The sequence below is a fragment of the Conger conger genome, chromosome 8 (assembly GCF_963514075.1).
Source record: "Conger conger chromosome 8, fConCon1.1, whole genome shotgun sequence".
Lineage (NCBI taxonomy): Eukaryota > Metazoa > Chordata > Actinopteri > Anguilliformes > Congridae > Conger > Conger conger.
This window is the reverse complement of record NC_083767.1, coordinates 13,040,159-13,058,209: the sequence shown is the minus strand read 5'-3', so window position 1 is coordinate 13,058,209 and position 18,051 is coordinate 13,040,159. Positions and strand designations below refer to the sequence as shown.

General features: G+C 41.4%; 1 protein-coding gene across 1 annotated transcript; it reads left to right on the top strand.

The window, feature by feature from the left end:
• Positions 1 to 566: 566 nt before the first annotated feature.
• On the top strand, positions 567 to 5,885 carry ucp1 (uncoupling protein 1). Its single transcript, XM_061253233.1, has 7 exons — positions 567 to 696; positions 1,350 to 1,483; positions 2,126 to 2,336; positions 2,975 to 3,172; positions 3,445 to 3,546; positions 3,880 to 4,060; positions 5,135 to 5,885. The coding sequence occupies exons 2-7, from the start codon at positions 1,358 to 1,360 to the stop codon at positions 5,247 to 5,249; spliced, it is 933 nt and encodes a 310-aa protein (XP_061109217.1). The 5' UTR covers positions 567 to 696; positions 1,350 to 1,357; the 3' UTR covers positions 5,250 to 5,885.
• Positions 5,886 to 18,051: the final 12,166 nt, after the last annotated feature.

Below are 18,051 nucleotides of genomic sequence, written 5' to 3'. Positions count from 1 at the left end.
ACTTACTCTAAGCTTCCCCTTACTCTGTGCTGCTTGAGCCGAATGTATTACAATCAAACTACTGATTCATTTTTCCATTTTTTCTTAAAATCCGAGTAAACGGTTTTTCCAGTTTTTCATTTTTGTATTCATTTTGCAGAATATTTTAATGAACCTCACTAACCTCAGCTCCACACAGGTTTCCATGGTTCTAAACTGTACTACCTAGCATATCCATGGGAATGGGTGTTGAAAGTCCCACAATTACAACCTGTCAGTACACTTGAATTAATATATGAGGAATAATATAGCTGTAGTACACATAAATCCTCTTTCAGTATTATTTATGCCACTGAGACTCATTCATTTAAGTAATTGTATTGTCTTATAATGTATCATTTCTAACAGGAGCAGTGTAATTTCACATTGTTTAGCTTCACTGAGCTAAACCTAAATTTACTTTCTAGAGACATTCTTAGCCAGTTTGTAGAATTAATTTAAGAGTTAAATGGCATAACTCCATGAACAGTGACAAAGAATGGACTTTGCCTTAGTCTGTGATCCTGAGTATGGTCCCGCCTCTGGGAAGGTAAGTCAGGAATATTATATATAAAGGCAGAAGAGACTTAAACTGACCCTTCTAAAGTACTGGCCAGTAAAGGACTATTAACTTTCTACCCAAAGAACTGTAAAGGAAATTTTATCACTCTTCACAAAGTAAGTCCTGTTTTAATATTTAAACTTTTTACTTGTTTCTATTTTAGCTGTATGTCAAAATGTATATGCATTTTTGGGATTCCAGCATTACATTCGTGATTTCGACAAATGCCTGGATTTAAATTACAATAAATATTAAAGTTTATTTTTGGTGTAACAAAGCTGAGAAAACCTTTAAAATTTACAAACAGCAATGTAAAGTATTAATTCTCACTATGATTTGATGCTTCAAATGATACATGCCAACATAAATAGTGAAGCCTTCAAACAGCTCGAACTGCTGTATTGGTTTCATAATGCACTCCGAGCTATCATACTATTGTGACATCACTCTTACTTGTAATTCGATAGTAACTTCATTGATAAAGTTGCTTAAAAGTGATTAAGTAGTAAGTTCATAAACTTTGTGATGCTTAACCAAGCAGGGCTGAGCATACTATTGACCATTCCATGATCTCAGCATGGTAAAGGTGGATAAAGTCTGATCATTTGACTTGCTGCAAACAGCCTGATAGCTTCTAGCTGTTTGTCCACTACTTATTCACATTGAAAAAAGCACAAATAGCTTTCCCAGTTCCATGGATCTGGTCTGAAGTGCTGGGGGTTCTTTCAGAAAGTAGGCTGATCAATGCCTGTTTTTGCCCCTCCCTCAGCTGTGAAGATGGTGGGGCTAAAGCCTTCCGATGTCCCCCCTCCCTTGGGAGTAAAGGTCCTGAGTGCTGGGACAGCAGCCTGCATCGCAGACCTGGTCACCTTCCCCCTGGACACGGCCAAAGTCAGATTACAGGTACTGTAGATAACCGACTGCCTGGTCATCAACCCCCTTTAAAAAAAAAGCAAAAAAAAAGCAATATTAGTACATTGAAATTAAATTCACTTATAAATGATGATGACTGAGGGATGCACTCTCTACTCGTACAGATCGTTGAGGGCTTATTCCAGGAGACAGCCCAACCCTGTTTCTGTAGGCTTTCACTCCTACCCTAATAAGAGATTGTTGAGTAGCTAATTAGTAGTAGTGGTCCCTAATTAGGATCGAAGTGAAAATATACAGGATAGTAGATCTTTAGGAACAGGTTTGGGCAACCCTGGCTTATGCTGTCCAATTTTCAAGCCTGGGATCATGAAATCTGGCCCTTGAATCCAAACCCATCCCAGGTTTTCTTTTTTTACTGGGTAATTAACTTAACAAATAGTGCTCCTCATTGGGCAAACTGTCTTCACACCTGATTCCCAGGCAAAGGGAGGGTGGACAACCAGCAGTTCATATGATGACCCCTGCTTTAAACCCAGTGATAACCTCACTGAAACAAGCCTGCTACAGCTCAGCCTCAGTACTGTATTCGAGCCTCAGTCAGTGGTGTTTAGGTGCAGAGTGAACCCAGGTGCCACGTGCCGGCCATCTGATCTCGCTGTTTCCACACCTCAGATCCAAGGGGAGAAGGCAGCCGCAGAGGCAGCCAAGGACATCAGGTACAGGGGCGTGTTTGGGACCATCAGCACCATGGTCAGGACCGAGGGGCCCAGGTCGCTCTATAACGGGCTGGTGGCCGGCCTCCAGAGGCAGATGGCCTTCGCGTCTATTCGGATCGGCCTCTACGACAATGTCAAGAACTTCTACACCGGGGGAAAGACAGACCGTGAGTTGGACTAGAGTTCTCTGGAATGTGTACGCTCTCAGAAAAAACAGTTCCAAAAGGAGCCCTGTGATTCCATAGAAGAACCCTGTTTAGTTCAAGGGCAAAATGGTTCTTTCTCTGGGAGCTTTCAGGCTTCACGCCTATGATCGAGGGTCCTATAACAAACTAAAGGCTGTTCCCCTTTGGCACTACACCACCTGATTTCACTAAGTAACTTACTACCTGAACCAAGAAGGTGAAGTCATTAGAAATCAGGTGGTGCAGTGCAAGGCTGGAGCAAATACCTGCAGATTCTGCAGCCCAAAGGACTCGGAGTTGTGTAACGCTGCTCTATTGAGAAAAGCCAAATAACCTTTTTTTCTGAGAGTGTACTGGCGCTTCTCGCCTTAACAATGATGGTGCAGTATAAGATGTACAAGAAAGCTCCATCCGTGGCTACCCGTAAAGGTGGACCAAGAACAACATTGCTCTGAATTTTGCTCTTTCCAAAACCTCTGCAGTGCTATCAGTGGTTGGCTTCAGGCCTCCTGGCCGACAGTGTTTTTTAAAAAGCTTTGTATGCACAGCAGGTTTAATTTGGGTGCTGGAGTTCACGTGACCCGCACCTGACCTCATGTCCTCACTCTTTCTCCACCCAGGCCCGGGGGTGGGGATTCGGATCCTGGCGGGCTGCACCACGGGGGCGATGGCGGTGTCGGTGGCCCAGCCCACGGACGTGGTGAAGGTCAGGTTTCAGGCCCAAATGAACCTGAGTGGTGTCCAGCGCAGGTACAGCGGCACTCTGCAGGCCTACAAGCAGATCTTCCGTCTGGAGGGCATGAGGGGACTCTGGAAAGGTGAGCAGTCTCCTTTTATTAAACATTTTCACAGGAGAGAAAGTGAAAGCGGTTTAATCATTCAAAGGTCATTGTGATATGCAGTGTCACACATTCAATTCATTTCACGAGTTTGTAGTTGATTATAGGGCATCATAAAGACGTACTATACTATATTTAACATGTTATATGCTATGTACAGATACAGGAAATATACTGTTATGTTTCCATGTCCAAATATATATTTATTAACATGAATATTAAGCATTAAACTTTTAAAAACATTTTTTAAGGTACACTACCAAACATTACCAGAAATGCCTTGGTCAACTGCACAGAACTCGTGACCTATGACCTCATCAAGGAGGCAATTCTCAAACACAACATCTTATCAGGTGAGTCATATACTCTCAGATGGTGCTCTAACATCCTAAAGATACACATCTGTCTTTAATCTTGAAGATGAACTTTCTCTTTGTGTTTCATCTTTGACAAGTTCCAATTCCAGTACAATAATTTATTTTCTCTGAGTTGCTTTGTAATATTTTCTTGCAGTTTTATTTAGTGATCCCTGTAATTAACATTGAGTAATTACATTGAGTGTGATGTTACTTTGCAATAAGGATCTAGCTTCACAATAATTTTACCAATATTGTCTCTCCCCACCTGAGCTGAAAGAGGATTCCGTGCACATTGTAAAATGTCTCTCCCTTTCCTCTGGAACTCAGATAACCTGCCCTGCCATTTTGTGTCGGCGTTTGGGGCTGGTTTCTGCACCACGGTGATCGCCTCGCCAGTGGACGTGGTGAAGACCCGGTACATGAACTCCCCACCGGGACAGTACAAAAGTGCGGTCAACTGTGCCTGGACCATGATGACCAAAGAGGGTCCCACTGCCTTCTACAAAGGGTGAGCTAACAGCACAGACCCATCTAATGCACACAGCAGAAACCCAGAAAGACCCGTCTTATACATACACACACAACACAGAAAGACCCATCTAACACACACACAGCACAGACAGACACACACCTGTCTAACACACACAGCATTACTTTCATTTAGCAGATGCTTTCATCCAAAGAGGCGTACAATAATTGCATACCGAACACAGACACAAATGGGGCGACATGGCTCAGGCAGTAAGAGCAGTCATCTGGCAGTTGGAGGGTTGCCGGTTCGATCCCCCGCCCGGGCTGTGTCAAAGTGTCCCTGAGCAAGACACCTAACCCCCAAATACTCCTGACGAGCTGGTCGGTGCCTTGCATGGCAGCCAATCGCCATTGGTGTGTGGGTGCGTGTATGAATGGGTGAATGAGAAGCATTAATTGTACAGCGCTTTGGATAAAGGCGCTATATAAATGCCAACCATTTACAAAAGCAAAGTTGTTATCACACAAACTCACTGGAGCCCTCATTTGCACTCATGACTGCATTTCTGGCCCTGTTTAACTGTATCTTATCATGGAATATAAAAATAATCTTTATAATCCATGCCATGAGTTACTATAGTGCTCAGGATTGGTACAGCCTGGCACTGGTGTTTTTCTCATTTTGGCAATTTGTTATCTTCTTTGCCAAGAAGCTCTCCCTCCCCAGGCAACACTATGGCCAACTGCACATTGCCCCTGGCCTGACTTGGCTCTGACATGGTCAGGATTAACAGGAGTCCTGGTCTAATGATTGCTAAATATGCTGCAGTGTAGGCCAGGGATTGCCAACTCTGGCCCTCAAATCCAAACTCAGCCCTGGTTTTCCTTTCTCCTGGGTAATTATTGCTACTGACTGGTCTTCACACCTGACCCCAGCAGTACTCAGCCCTTGAGGACCGTGATTTGCTGATCCCTGGTGTAGGCCTCCTCCCTTAAGTCAGAAACATACAGACTGAACTACATTTATAACCTTATGTGGATGTAATGTTGTATTCTACTGAATTTGTGCAGACAATTTTAATGAAATTGGCTTCCCTTTTCTTTTCTGCAGATTCGTTCCCTCTTTCCTAAGATTGGGCTCTTGGAATGTGGTAATGTTTGTGACATTCGAGCAGCTGAAGAGAGCGATGATGATATCCAAACAGAGAATGGAGGCCACGGCATAATCAAACTCCCATGATAATGTTCAAAGGAAATAAAAGGCTTCCACCAATGGATAGACGACCCGAAGCAATTCTGCGCACAGAAGAGACAATTCCAAAGATGCTGTGACATCTTGACGATATGACATCTTGAGAGACACTTCTTTTTTTAGGTTCGCTCTTCATCCAAGTGGGTGATGCAATTGCCGCGAGTAATAAGTTCTCGATATGAAAGGGAATCAAGCTGTGTCCTTTTTGAATTATGTAAACCAGGAGCAATGACACAGAAGTCATGCTCTCTAATTCAGATGTAATAGAGAAACGCTTGGCTGTCCTGCAGAGCATTTTGTTTTTATTTATATTTATTTTCACATTGTATCCTCCAGGGCTCCTCGCTCCCAAAAACGGGCAGTGGTGTGATTATGCGTGTGTGAACATGTGTTCATATTCTGTGCCCACACAACACTAATGCATTTGCACCATGATGTGAAGAAACTAGAATAGTTTTACACTGCTGGTGTGCTTACATCAGTGTGAGAAACTCATAGTTCCACATCCTGTAAACATGCATCCCTTCTCAATTTATTTTTTTAAACAAAGCAACACTTAATACCAAAGTATGTACATAGACAAAAATAAAATAATTATTTCTACCTGCAATTTTGTTGTTTTGTATGACATTTAAGTGTTTTATTTGTATTTTATTCACCGTTGCTGGCTATAGGAAAACTTCATGAACCATTATGGCAAGCGTGCGATTAGGTTGCTTTGTTAATCGTTCACTAATTTTATCCTGTCCGTATTCCTCCTTGGGAAGCAATGAGGTAGGAAACAGCGTATTGATTTTGCCATATTTGGTTGTGGAAGCAGAAATGCATCTGAGGTGCTCAACTGCATAGCTGTTAGAAAACTGTGGACAAAGGTGACATGATACCAGGGGTCACTCTCAGGTTAATTAAAGGTACAGTAACTTTTTCCTAATAATATGTGTAAAAGAATCACTATGTAGACACTAACACTACTTTTTGAAAGTGAAAAATATCTAAAAATGTGAGGTTATAGTGTAGCAACCTACAAGTAAAAAGTATTCAAATAGGGCTTGAATGTTACATACCACAAGTGAAAAAAGTGTGGAACATCCAAAATCAAAGAACAACCCTTCTCATAAGCCTTTTCCAAGATCATAAACACAACCCTCAGCTCTAACACCAATTTCCTAAGCTTAACTCTACCCTTATTCCTAGCCAAACCTATGTGAAACATGTTTTTCTAAAACAAAAAGCATAAAAAAACAATACCAAAATCCACAATAAAAAAAAAAATTCCTGACCCTAATCGAAATATAGATTCTATACCATGATTCTAGCCATATGGGTTCTCTTAAATATCAAATTTTTCAAATTGTTTTTAATTGATGGGAAAATTAATTCATTAATTCAATAAAGCAAAAACAAGTAATGTGCCTGAAGGAATTTATGTAGTAAAAAGTATTTCCATGTAAAACACATATACCATTTATTGGAAACATTTCTTTGCTAAGGTATGCTGTAGGCAAAATCCTGTTCAGATCAAACACTGAAACTACATTTCAAAGAAATGTCTCAATTTCTTCCACATCATTCTTATGTGTGGTTCACAAGCACCCAACGTCAGGGTGGATTATATTCACCACATATCACCACTGATATACTGTTAATAGCATGCTGATGGATATATGAGGCATTAAGGTGTTGTGAAATATAAATATCAAGATCGCACAGTCCACAGAAAAGCAAAAATAATATGACCGATGGTATAAACTATTTCATGATTAATATGTGCCGTCATATTACAGAAAGTGAGCAAACGGTCAAAGGCAAACACAAGCAGAATGGTATTACTAGCAGCATATGAGACAGCGTATAATCTATTTTTGATGGACAGTAAAGCACAGTCATGTCTATTGAAACCATCATCAGGATGTGTGGCTTGGCTACAGAATTGTTTATCGGCACACTTGCAATTATATGAACTCCCATCAGGTGGAGCGAATGCACCTTGTCTAAAATCTGAATCGTGTGTACTTTTGCGATATGTTCCTGCTTTCTGTCTATTTGAAACATTTAATCAAAAAAAGAATAATGATTAAAAATCGGGTGTGTAGTTTCTGAGAATTCTGAACGTTGTTTGTTTTTAAAGGGCTTTAACCGGAGCACAGCCAAAACATTTTTCTCAAAAAATACCATAGCACATTAGGTGACAAGTCAAAATCCCTTAAAATGTATTGCCTTAAGAAATATGGGGACATGTCAGAACATGACATCATTGTTTCATTATCCAACCGCTGTGCACGTGCCCTCTAAGGGCGCTTCCCTGACGATTGTCAGCCAATACATTATCATACTATGCTATGATATCATACTATGCCATTACCTTCTGTCCCATTTTAGATACTTCATTTTATCCCGAAGAATTATGTATATCCCAAGGAATTACGCCCTGAAGTAATTAGTAATGTTAATTAATTGGAAGGGGGAAAGAACAGAAGTTGAAAAATGGTATGTCTAAATAATTAAAAAAATACAGTCTTTATAACGGTGGTATAATCATTATGTTGCAAACGACCTTGTCCGTCTACGTGAGATAACTCGAGACCTTGGCTCACCAGTGTCACTCGGATGTTTCTGGTGAGTTCACAAAACGGAAGCATTATGTCCTACCTGATAACTTACCTGCTGGCGTGCCGGACAGTACAGGCTTAGGCAACTCGTTATGTTGAACGGTAAAGCTTTAGAATTATTTTAAAATTTTTTGGTGGGGGAAATATTATTTCGGCTACACGTCAACATTCGAAAATTCCCGCCCCAGAGAGTCTTTTCCTTTTGAAATTTGGCAGTTACCATGGAGGTCCTTTACCTACAGTAGCATACACGGTATGCAACATGGGATGGAGTCACATTGTGAATGTCGCCCGGAATGACTGTAGCCTAAACGACGCAGCGCTTGTCTCAAGGGTGCACATGTGGGCGAAAGGAGGGGTGGTCCTGCTGCTTCATTTGGCAACAGCACCTTGTTTTATGACAGAATAACTGGAAAGAATTAACTCCATGACACGTAATATGGAATGTCTTTGCTGTGTTATCTGAAAACCCAATCGAGGATAAAACGATCCCTGTCGGTCTAATCGTAGCTATGGATACGCTCGCGAAGACCCCAGTGCACCTCAGAGAGAATCAATATGTGACCTAATTATTATTTCCCCTGTTCTGATAAGACTGCTATTCTGTTTTGCTCTGAAGGCGTGGTTCTGGGCCACTTGACGCTCGTCTCATAGTCCTCCATTGCTATTCATTCGAATGCCTCAAACGCACAGGCAGAGACAAACGCTACTTAACTGGCGCAATAATCAAATTAAGCACTGCGCGAAACAGACGCAAAGACGTATCAGGTAGGCAGTTTTCGTTTTCATTGACTCGGATTTGATGGATTTGTTCTAGGAGATGACGAATTCGTTCACAAGGTCAGATGTAACTTTCGTCCTGGAATTCGAACGTTCAGCATGATGGGTTTTGTTACAATACGACTTATTTTAATATAGCATCTATTTTTTTCTTTGTATATTTACATCATTGATCTTAATATTAAGTTTCCTCTTTTGACAATTTAATAATTTTTGTATGCGTAATAATAAAGATCTTAATATGCAATATGTATTACCACTCTGATAAGACATGGGATAATTGTGAAGGAATGGGTAGTCTACCGTAATTCATCCTGATCAGATAATTGGTCCCTGGTTGGAGGGAAAATATAACCAGGCGTCGGGTCGCTGTCCTGAATTCATCACAGTATAATTTTGCGTTACGCTTTTCACAAATAAATGCTTTTTCTAGAAACTAGAAACTGGAAACGTGGAACATATTATAGCAAAGTAAGATTTTTTTTGTGTATGTGAGATATCTGAAGATAATTCAAGGTCCCATGCATGAGGAATATAGACTTAGAGTTGAGCATTTATTTTATTATAGTTTAACGTCTGTTGCGTTATAAGAAGTGATCTATCTATCTATCTATTTATCTATTTATCTATCGATCTATTTTATAGCTATTTGTTCCCCTGTCCCCCTCTATGCATTTCCAGTTGCCAACGCATTATTTGACTGACAGATTTCTTTTAAATTATGTCTTAAGTACGGCTCTGTAAACTGTACATTAAGATTTGAGCGTGCGTGAATGGTTTACAGTATAAAACGAAATATTAAACTGAACCCTGTACTCTGTCATAATTATTATATTTGACAAGAATTGGTTGCATTATTAATCAGACTGCATCCATGGAGTTTCAGAAATTACATTACCTTCCAAGCCAGTAGTAATTGTGTGGGTGAAGCTCACATCTTTAGAATAAATGTTTAAGCTAGGAAGTTTAACCTGGATAGCATATGTACGGAATACACAAGTGGGCACACACAAACCTTTTGTCAAAATTAATTATTTTGAAGGTACATCAAATAATCGGATATAATTAAAATATTAAAAATGCACCCGCATACGCACGCACGCGCGTGCGCGCAAACACACACACACACACACACACACACACACACACATGCAAGGGCACATGCAAATATCTTGGTTATGCCTCTAACAATATGGATGCTATCAATAGTTTGTGAATAATCATTATGGAGATTATATGAAAGATATTAACATTATTTTTCCTTTGACAGTTAAAACTCTCACACTGGCCATATTTGGAATATGGAATTGTCTATTCCTTATTCCATTGTGTCACAAGATGGAGATTTGATTTTCTGTTTGATACTGAATGTTACCTTTACAGAAATGTTCTGATCAGAACTGTAAAAGAAACCTCTGCCCAAAAATAAGAGGTTAAAAAAAAAAAGTTGATATTCGTTTAAGATCAATATCTGGATCTCATTATGTTTTTGTCATTGGGGATAGCCCCTGTTTATTTGCAGAGGCCATTAGACCCCGTAATTGCGCCACTATTAACACTGGCTTAGTCTTGTGTGGCAAGTGTATAGTTTAATGATTTTGGTCCAAGTGGAGATCTGTAGGTCAGTGGTTATTCAGATGATGAGAACTGGAGGTCAAGAGAGTTGGTGTAAATGCATGTGATGCATACATAACAGGTAGTCCAATTCCATTCACGTTCGTCTGTCTTATGTCCAAAAACAGGCAGATCGGTTTAAAACGATTCACCCCTGTAGGCAGATATACACAAAACAGGAATGGCATTAAAGACCTAAAATAGATAAATACCAACAATGACATTATAACAGCAAAAGATAGAGGGAGGGAAAAAGGCATTGCAAATGTAGCATAAAGTGCTGTATGCTGTGCGCCTGATTGTTGGCAGTTGCCTGTGGTAACTCTGACTGTTTTTGATCTCAATCAATTACAGTTGCTTCAAGAGCGTAAACAGTACTCCTTGAATTCTTGTAGCTAATACAAGTCTAAATATGTATATAGGTGAATCTCTGTTTCAGATTGAAATAAAGCTGATATTTACAATGGAAAACCAACTGTATAAAGCATGGACAAATGTGTGAAACTAGGCATTCTGTAGATCCTAAAGTTACCTCAAAACATTATATGATGCAGGTTGTTGGCAAAGACTTGAGTCTGTGTATGTTTCAGCAACTGCAGTTTGTAATATTAATTTTGAGGTCAAATAGCATTAAACACAATCTGATGGCTAAAACTGAACAGGGTTGTGTTAGTACCTGGTTATATTAAGACCACTAGGGAAAATGAAGTGGCTCCTGGGGTCTCCCAGCCAATGCCGCAGTGTGGTGATGGGCACAGTGTAATTCAGCAGATATATTTCAGATGAAATGTTAAAACAAGGTCATAACTCACTGCGTTCATTAAAGATGTTATGGCATTTGGACGACAGAGAAGGAAAGTTTCCCATGTCCTGGTCAGATTTCTTATCCAGCTCTCTCAGTCTATACCATGTTATTATCTTCTGGATTAATCTCAGTCTTCACCTCATGTAGACTGATCATTGTGCTGCAGGTGGGCTGCCATCATGTACCATCTAGGTGGAGGTACACATTTGTGTTGATCGACATGCACACAATATTCCTCTTCTTCTTCTTCTTATTATTATTATTATTATGGCAGAAAAATTCTTTTGAAAATCTGGTTAGGCACTGGTTAGAACAGATCGCCTGGAAAACTGGTTAGTGGCGCTAATTGGCCAGTAGGGGGTGGTTTTCCCTCTGGAGTTAAGCATAAAACCAACGTCAGTGTCGTCTTTGAGACATTGTGCTGTGGGAAACGTACATATTGAGTAGGGGGTTCTCTGGTGTATAGAAAAACTTCCAAATCTGGATATCAACAGTCTGCAGTTGATTTAATACAGTAAGACTCAAAGCAGGTGTGTCACAATTATTCAGCTGTAAAATATCGATCATGGTGAACCCCCCCCCCCTTCACAGTAGTATGACATTTAGAATGATACTATATAAAATAAGTAGTAATAATAATAATTATAAATATATAAACAATACTACTACTACTACTACTATTGGGGAGGGGGGGTGCAGTTGTATTCTATATTGTATTCTATATTGAGGCCTACAACAACCATATATAATGTACTTCCTCCCAATGTTTCAGATTTAAGAGTGCTGACAGTCCTTGTCTCCTCTCATTGAGATCAGCTGAAATATTTACTGGCTGCTTCAGCTCCGCTGAACAGTACTCGTCTCTCATCCTGCGGTCCTGCTCTGCCTGTCTATTCCCAATTACGGAACATGATTGTAATCCGATTAATGTTTCTGACTCACAGCAATGCGCGATGGGGAGCAACTCTGTTTACGTATTCTACTGTTGAACGCCTTAGCGTCAGATGATTGTGTGGATTTGCTTTCTGAATTCAAAATGTCATATTCTGCTGATGCAACTACAATACGTGTATTACTGCTAATCGATCTGCACACGGGCTTCTGGTGAATGGGGACACTAGCAACAACATTGCGCCACACTTGAGGGTGATAAACAATGTCATATTTCTGTCTGAATTTAGGCTACTGATCCATTTTACATGCATATTTTAGCATGTTAAGTAGCGGTCTGTGGGTGATGGATTCTGGTTTGAAGTGGAACATTGTGCCTTTGAGCAAGGGGCATAGTGTAGACTAGGCTGTATCAAAGAATACATAAGATGTAACATTTTTAGCAGCATAATTTGTCCTGGACTCCAGTATATTCAGATATTCATGTATTGCTGCAGTATTTCATTGTATTCATTGCTGTAGCAAATCAAGCTATTTCCTTTACAGCACTGCTGAAGGATATCAGGAAATATTTCTAAGTGAAAATAATGGTCATATTAATAAAATAAAAGACTTGAAATTAGACAATTCCTGTTATGCCCTGTGCTGTGTGTGTTCCTACCAGTATACTTGCACCTCATTTGGTGAAAGTACAGACAAACGTAATTTTGATAAAATGATTTGATTTTATATTTTCCTTCTGTTTCAGGATCTGAGACAAGGAGAAGCACATTGATATAAAGTTGACCTCTAACCATCCATTTTGTAGTTGACTGTACTGAGAAACGGACGTCTAAAATGGGCACCATCCCCAAACCGAAAAGGACTGTCACCATTCAGATGGGACCTCATGTTGCTGTTGTGGACAGCTTTGGAAACAAGGAGCCCGACGCCAGTTGGGAAAACGAGCCACATCTGAAAATAAACAGCACATCTTCATCCCCCAAGGAGCAAAGGCAAGATAATGTGTGCACTAAGACCTTGAACATGAGTGTGGCTAACAAAAATCATGATAGCAGAAAGCCAATTATAGCAGAGATGTCCAATTCAACCTCCTCAGCTAATGGAGGAAATGAGGATTCTGTGGGCTTAATTGGACAAGACCCAGCAGGGACTGGAGCTCTGACGGGCCAGTGTTTGAGTGATATGAGGGACTGCCCCCGGAAAACTGCAGAGGAGGAGCCGCCCCCGCCAATATCGGCAGAAGATGATCCACGGACAGGCGATAGTGCCACAAAGACACATGGCTTTGAAGAGATGTCCGTAGATCCCAGAGCAGAGAGGCTTAGATCTCACACATCTGAAGATATCCAAAAATATGAAGTTAACTCGGCTCTCCCTCAAGCATCGAGGGAAACGTCCAGTCCAAAGCAGGTGGCTTCTGAAGCACTAGTGCCAATACAAGTCGAAGCTGACAGCGCTAGAATCCCTGCAAATGAAGACGTGCCAGTGCCTGTCAAATCTGAAGGTTCTGACAATACTGTCCTCTCTGCAACCGCTACGCTTGAGGTTCGCGGGGAGAGCTTTGAACAACAGGAAAGTAAGAAAGGGGAGACGTCACTTCTGAAACTGAGTGAAGGCATTTCAGGGAGTCCTGTAACAAGCCCACCACTAAACAACACCGAGCTGACAGATGCGAGGGGGAAACCAAGTCTTTTATGTCCAGGGCAGGAGTTATGCACTCACAAGGACTCAGATAGAGCCTCACTTCCACACTTATCAATGCCGTTGCTAAGGGACTCTGCAAACGCTGTAGGACAACACAGCGAATCAGACCCTGCTCAGTTGATTGAGGAAGGTCCAGAGAGCACAGACAGCATGTCACAGGAAATACAACGGATACAAAGTGGACTTTCCAAACACTTCACGGAAGCCGCCACCATGACCAGCACATCCCCAGATCAGTGTGTGCCGTCCAGAGCAACATGCCGAGATTCCCAGGTGCAGGCAGTCGTGGATGTCTGCAGCAGGTCTGCCGGCACGAGCCCGTGCCATTTCCCGGTGGCCACGGCTCCCGAACTTTGTTGTCCGATGGTAAGAGGAAACGATAGTTCAGCAGAGGTCTGTGAAATGCACGCTGGGTCACAGCCCAAGCCCCACCCGCCAAGGGAAGATACTTTGTTGAAAGAAGACAGGGTCTTCAGCGATGCGTCCATCCAAACTGGCGTCTCCTCGCGGATCCAAATGGGTCCATCTCAGCCTGACAGCGACCAGGTCAAAGGTCACGTCACAGAGAGAGGCGGACTCGAAGACAGTTTATGTAAGAGTCAAAACACTGGAATTAGCCACCATTCCGGTTCAGCAGTGTACCAAGATATGGAGCTGGGAGCAAGGCCCAAAGAACCAGGGCTGCATCTAGGCCATGTCCACAAAGGGCCTTTACAACCAATTTACCAGATAAATATTGCGGCGTCTGGCCATTCAAACCATGCTTCCAGTAGCAGCTTCCATGAGAAAGAGCCATTGACAGCAGATCTGCAGTGTTCGTCCCAGTCAGTGTCTCACGAAGGAAACCATAAAGACAGCCAGCATGATAAACCTACAACCTCTAATCACGCGTGTCAGGTTGTCGCTGACATTGCGAGCGTTCCAAATCGATCAGCCAGTCCTCCTAGCGCTCCAACCTGCTCTTCACAACTAGCCTTCAGGCTTCATGTAAAGACACAAATGCAACCAGATGTGGATAGCGACCAGGTGGAGCCACTCGTGGTGGATAAAGATATCAAGCAAAAGGATGTTCCACATGAAGTCAAGTCCAAGCCTGCCTTGGCACAGGGCAGTAAACCAGCACCGAGCAAGTCCAAATCCGAGTTGTGTCAGGGTGAAGCAGATGTACCGTCAAAGGTGGATGAGGACGACGACAGCAAGGCCGTGCCTGATGTGGTGTGGGACGAGCAGGGGATGACGTGGGAGGTGTACGGTGCGTCAGTCGACCCGGAGTCCCTGGGCTTCGCCATCCAGAGCCACCTGCTGTGCAAAATCAAAGAGCACGAGAAGCAGATCAAGACCCAGACCACCCGGATCAGGAAGTCCCTCTCCTCCGAGTCTCCCCTGGGGACGGAGATCGAGAAGAGGCCACGCAATGTTTTCAGGTCGATGCTACAAAATGTCCGCCGGCCCAAGTGCTGTGTGCGTGTGCCTGCCTCAGTGCTAGAATGAAGGCCTGGGAACAGTGACTGTCGCCACGTAGTTTCTGATATTTTGACATGAATACAGAAAAGAGGCATTCCTTTACCATTTAGTACTGTGTATCCTGCTGAGAGGGAGGGTGTGTGAGTGGGGGGAAATAGCCATGTTCTGTAAAAGCAGGAAAAATGAATAATGTTGTAACATTAACTATGTTTAAATTGTATTTTTAAAATGAGGTCAATTTATTATATGATATATATATATAGAGTTGAGGCATTTTATCAGTATTTACATTAAAATGGCAATAAAATGTAGCAGCATGCACGTGTGTTCATACTAATGGTTGAATAGCTATTTAAACAGTGGAGCCCAGACCAAGACCGTACCAGGCCCATCATCCTTTGTCAATGAGGCTTGTGCAACATAATAAGCTGCCATTTCTGTTTCATTATTGTGGAGATTTACTGAAGACGTTTTATTTGTAACAAATATATATTACTTTTTAACCGTAGAGATTTGTGTGGTTGTAATTCAAAACCACATCAAAATACTGTAGCTGTGCAAAACCAATGACAGTTATGTGCAACCAGAAACAAATTGTGTCATTTTTAACAGTTCAATCATCTGGGTTTAGTGTTGTCATGCATTGTACTCATGTACATTAGGGTGTCATATGTAATCTGTGTTCATTTTTATATTTATGAAAACCATCGTTGTCTTTTCTGCAGTATTCTGCGTTTCTGCCACCTGATCAAGTTCCAACCTCAAATATGAAATCATCTTTTTTGTGTTCTGTATGGTAGATGGCATTGTAAGTCCTGGAGCCAGTTCCACAAAGCAGGATCATGGAGTTAGATGGATAACTGCACTGAGTAAAACCTAGACCCCTCCAAAATCTGGGAAATGGGCAGAAGTAAAAGAGTTTTAACTGCTAACTCAACAGGGCCCTAGTCTAAAAGGACTTACAGGCATACAGCATGAATAAAAGCAGCTTAAAATATGGATTTTGGTCTTCTGTTTTTGTTATAGTGGATCAATACACTTAAAGAAAGTTTGTTATGTATTCACTGAGAGCAAAATGTGTTAACCAGAGAATCATTACTTTGTAAAACATTGGAATTTATGGACTATGGACAATCAGAACAGGGAAATTATTGTTTTTGCACTCATTTAGCAAGGAACCCGATGTATTGTCTATCATTCTAATAAATATTTCATTTACAGGTATGCTCTCTCTTTTCTTAAATTTCAGTTTCAATATTGTTTATGTCAATTTTCATATTTAATGTAATATTTAATGGAAAGTAACATATTTGTTTTTTTCCCTAAGGCCGCTGTAGCATGTGCACTGTTTTCTGCCCATTTAGACTACGGGCAAATGTCCAAGGCGATGAAGCGTCTGTGTTTCAGAGTTTGGGATCCCAATGCGGTGTTTAGTCAGATGTTCAGAAGCAGATGGGCATTCCTCTACAGTAGGAAATTCTCTCTCATCACCTTCAAACGCAGAAGCTCTGGGAGATGAACAAGCACTCGCTGCGGAAATGTAAATGTGTCACATAGCGGAGGGTGACCAAGGAAGTGTACGGCCTGCAGCACAGCGTGAGTACTTCCCTGACTTCCCTGTCGATGCGCGATGTCGCTCAACATTTCTGTCTTTCCCTGGAGAGGCCAGTACACCCACCTGGAAGAGAACGGATCTGTGATCGCATTTGCACGATTCAGGCTCTCCCAAGGAGGAAACGCATCATGCGCACCATCACCGCTTTAGTATGAGAGTAAACACTGTGCTGCATAGTCCTACACATTAGCCTGGTAACTGTAGCTGAATGCATGGTTATAGACTATTACGATTTTTTTGTAAATATATATTACTGTTTAAATCAACCTGTACCAAAAGGGGATTATTTTTGTAATGTTTGTTGGCCCGTAGTGTGAGTAAGATCATATAGGCCACTTTAGCAGTGGTGTAGCCCTCTATGCCAGATGCTGCTGCTGGTTTCTTGCACAGTATAGCCCTAAAGTAATTAACTTAAGCCACTGATAGGCTAAAGAGTCCAAATAAAGGCTAATCTGGCTGCTTATTGAAAGGAAATGACAAAATCCAGGCAATGCAGTCCCTCAAGACCTGGAGATCAATACTCCTACTCTGTGTCTGTGTTTCTGTCTGCGTACATATGGGTTGTTTGAAAGAGAGCAATGCACACATTTTGCCTTATTATTCATCCACCTACAGCCACCACACCAAGGGAAGCTAACACCGCGGAAGAGCTTTTTCCTCTGCTTCATTAAAGCCAGATGCATAGAGGCTGACAGATCAAGAACTCATAAATCATCTGTTTCCCTGGGGAAAGACCACGGCGTTACTCCTGTGTTATGGCAAAGAGCCAGGCTCTTAGCTTCAGTGGGGTCTGATAGAGTGTTATGTCTTCAGTAACAACAGTGTGTGTTTACTGCCAAATAATGCTTAATGCATATCTATGCATCAGATATTTTTAAAAAGCCAAGGTCATATTCAGTGTTGTCAGAAGAATACTGGAGATCGAGCCTTTTTCTGTCGATAAATGAATTTTAAATTCAAACGGATAAAGGCTGCATATATAATAAGATGCATATACAATGAGATGATTCAAACAAACTGAGATTCTGTGTCTCTCTATGGCAATGGAAACTGTGCTTGTAACTTAACAAGAATCGCTTCAGTAAATAGGTAGCTGCATTAATGGCTATGAAACACATACAGTACTGTATATACAAGAACGTTATTTTTAAGGGCCAAAAACTCATTTATGCTCCTCCATGTACAGTACACTTCTTATGCAAAGTCCGTTGAGATCTTGAAGTCAGAGAAGGTTTTCCGAAGCTCTGGTTTTTGATTCAAGCATTATCTTAACACTAGGATATTCATAGGG

What these genes read in the sequence shown, in the direction of transcription:
- ucp1 (XM_061253233.1), top strand. Translation starts at nt 1,358, where the DNA reads ATGGTGGGGCTAAAGCCTTCCGATGTCCCCCCTCCCTTGGGAGTAAAG. An exon ending in CGGCCAAAGTCAGATTACAG is followed by an intron (nt 1,484 to 2,125) that starts GTACTGTAGATA and finishes TCCACACCTCAG; the next exon opens with ATCCAAGGGGAGAAGGCAGC. An exon ending in CCCACTGCCTTCTACAAAGG is followed by an intron (nt 4,061 to 5,134) that starts GTGAGCTAACAG and finishes TCTTTTCTGCAG; the next exon opens with ATTCGTTCCCTCTTTCCTAA.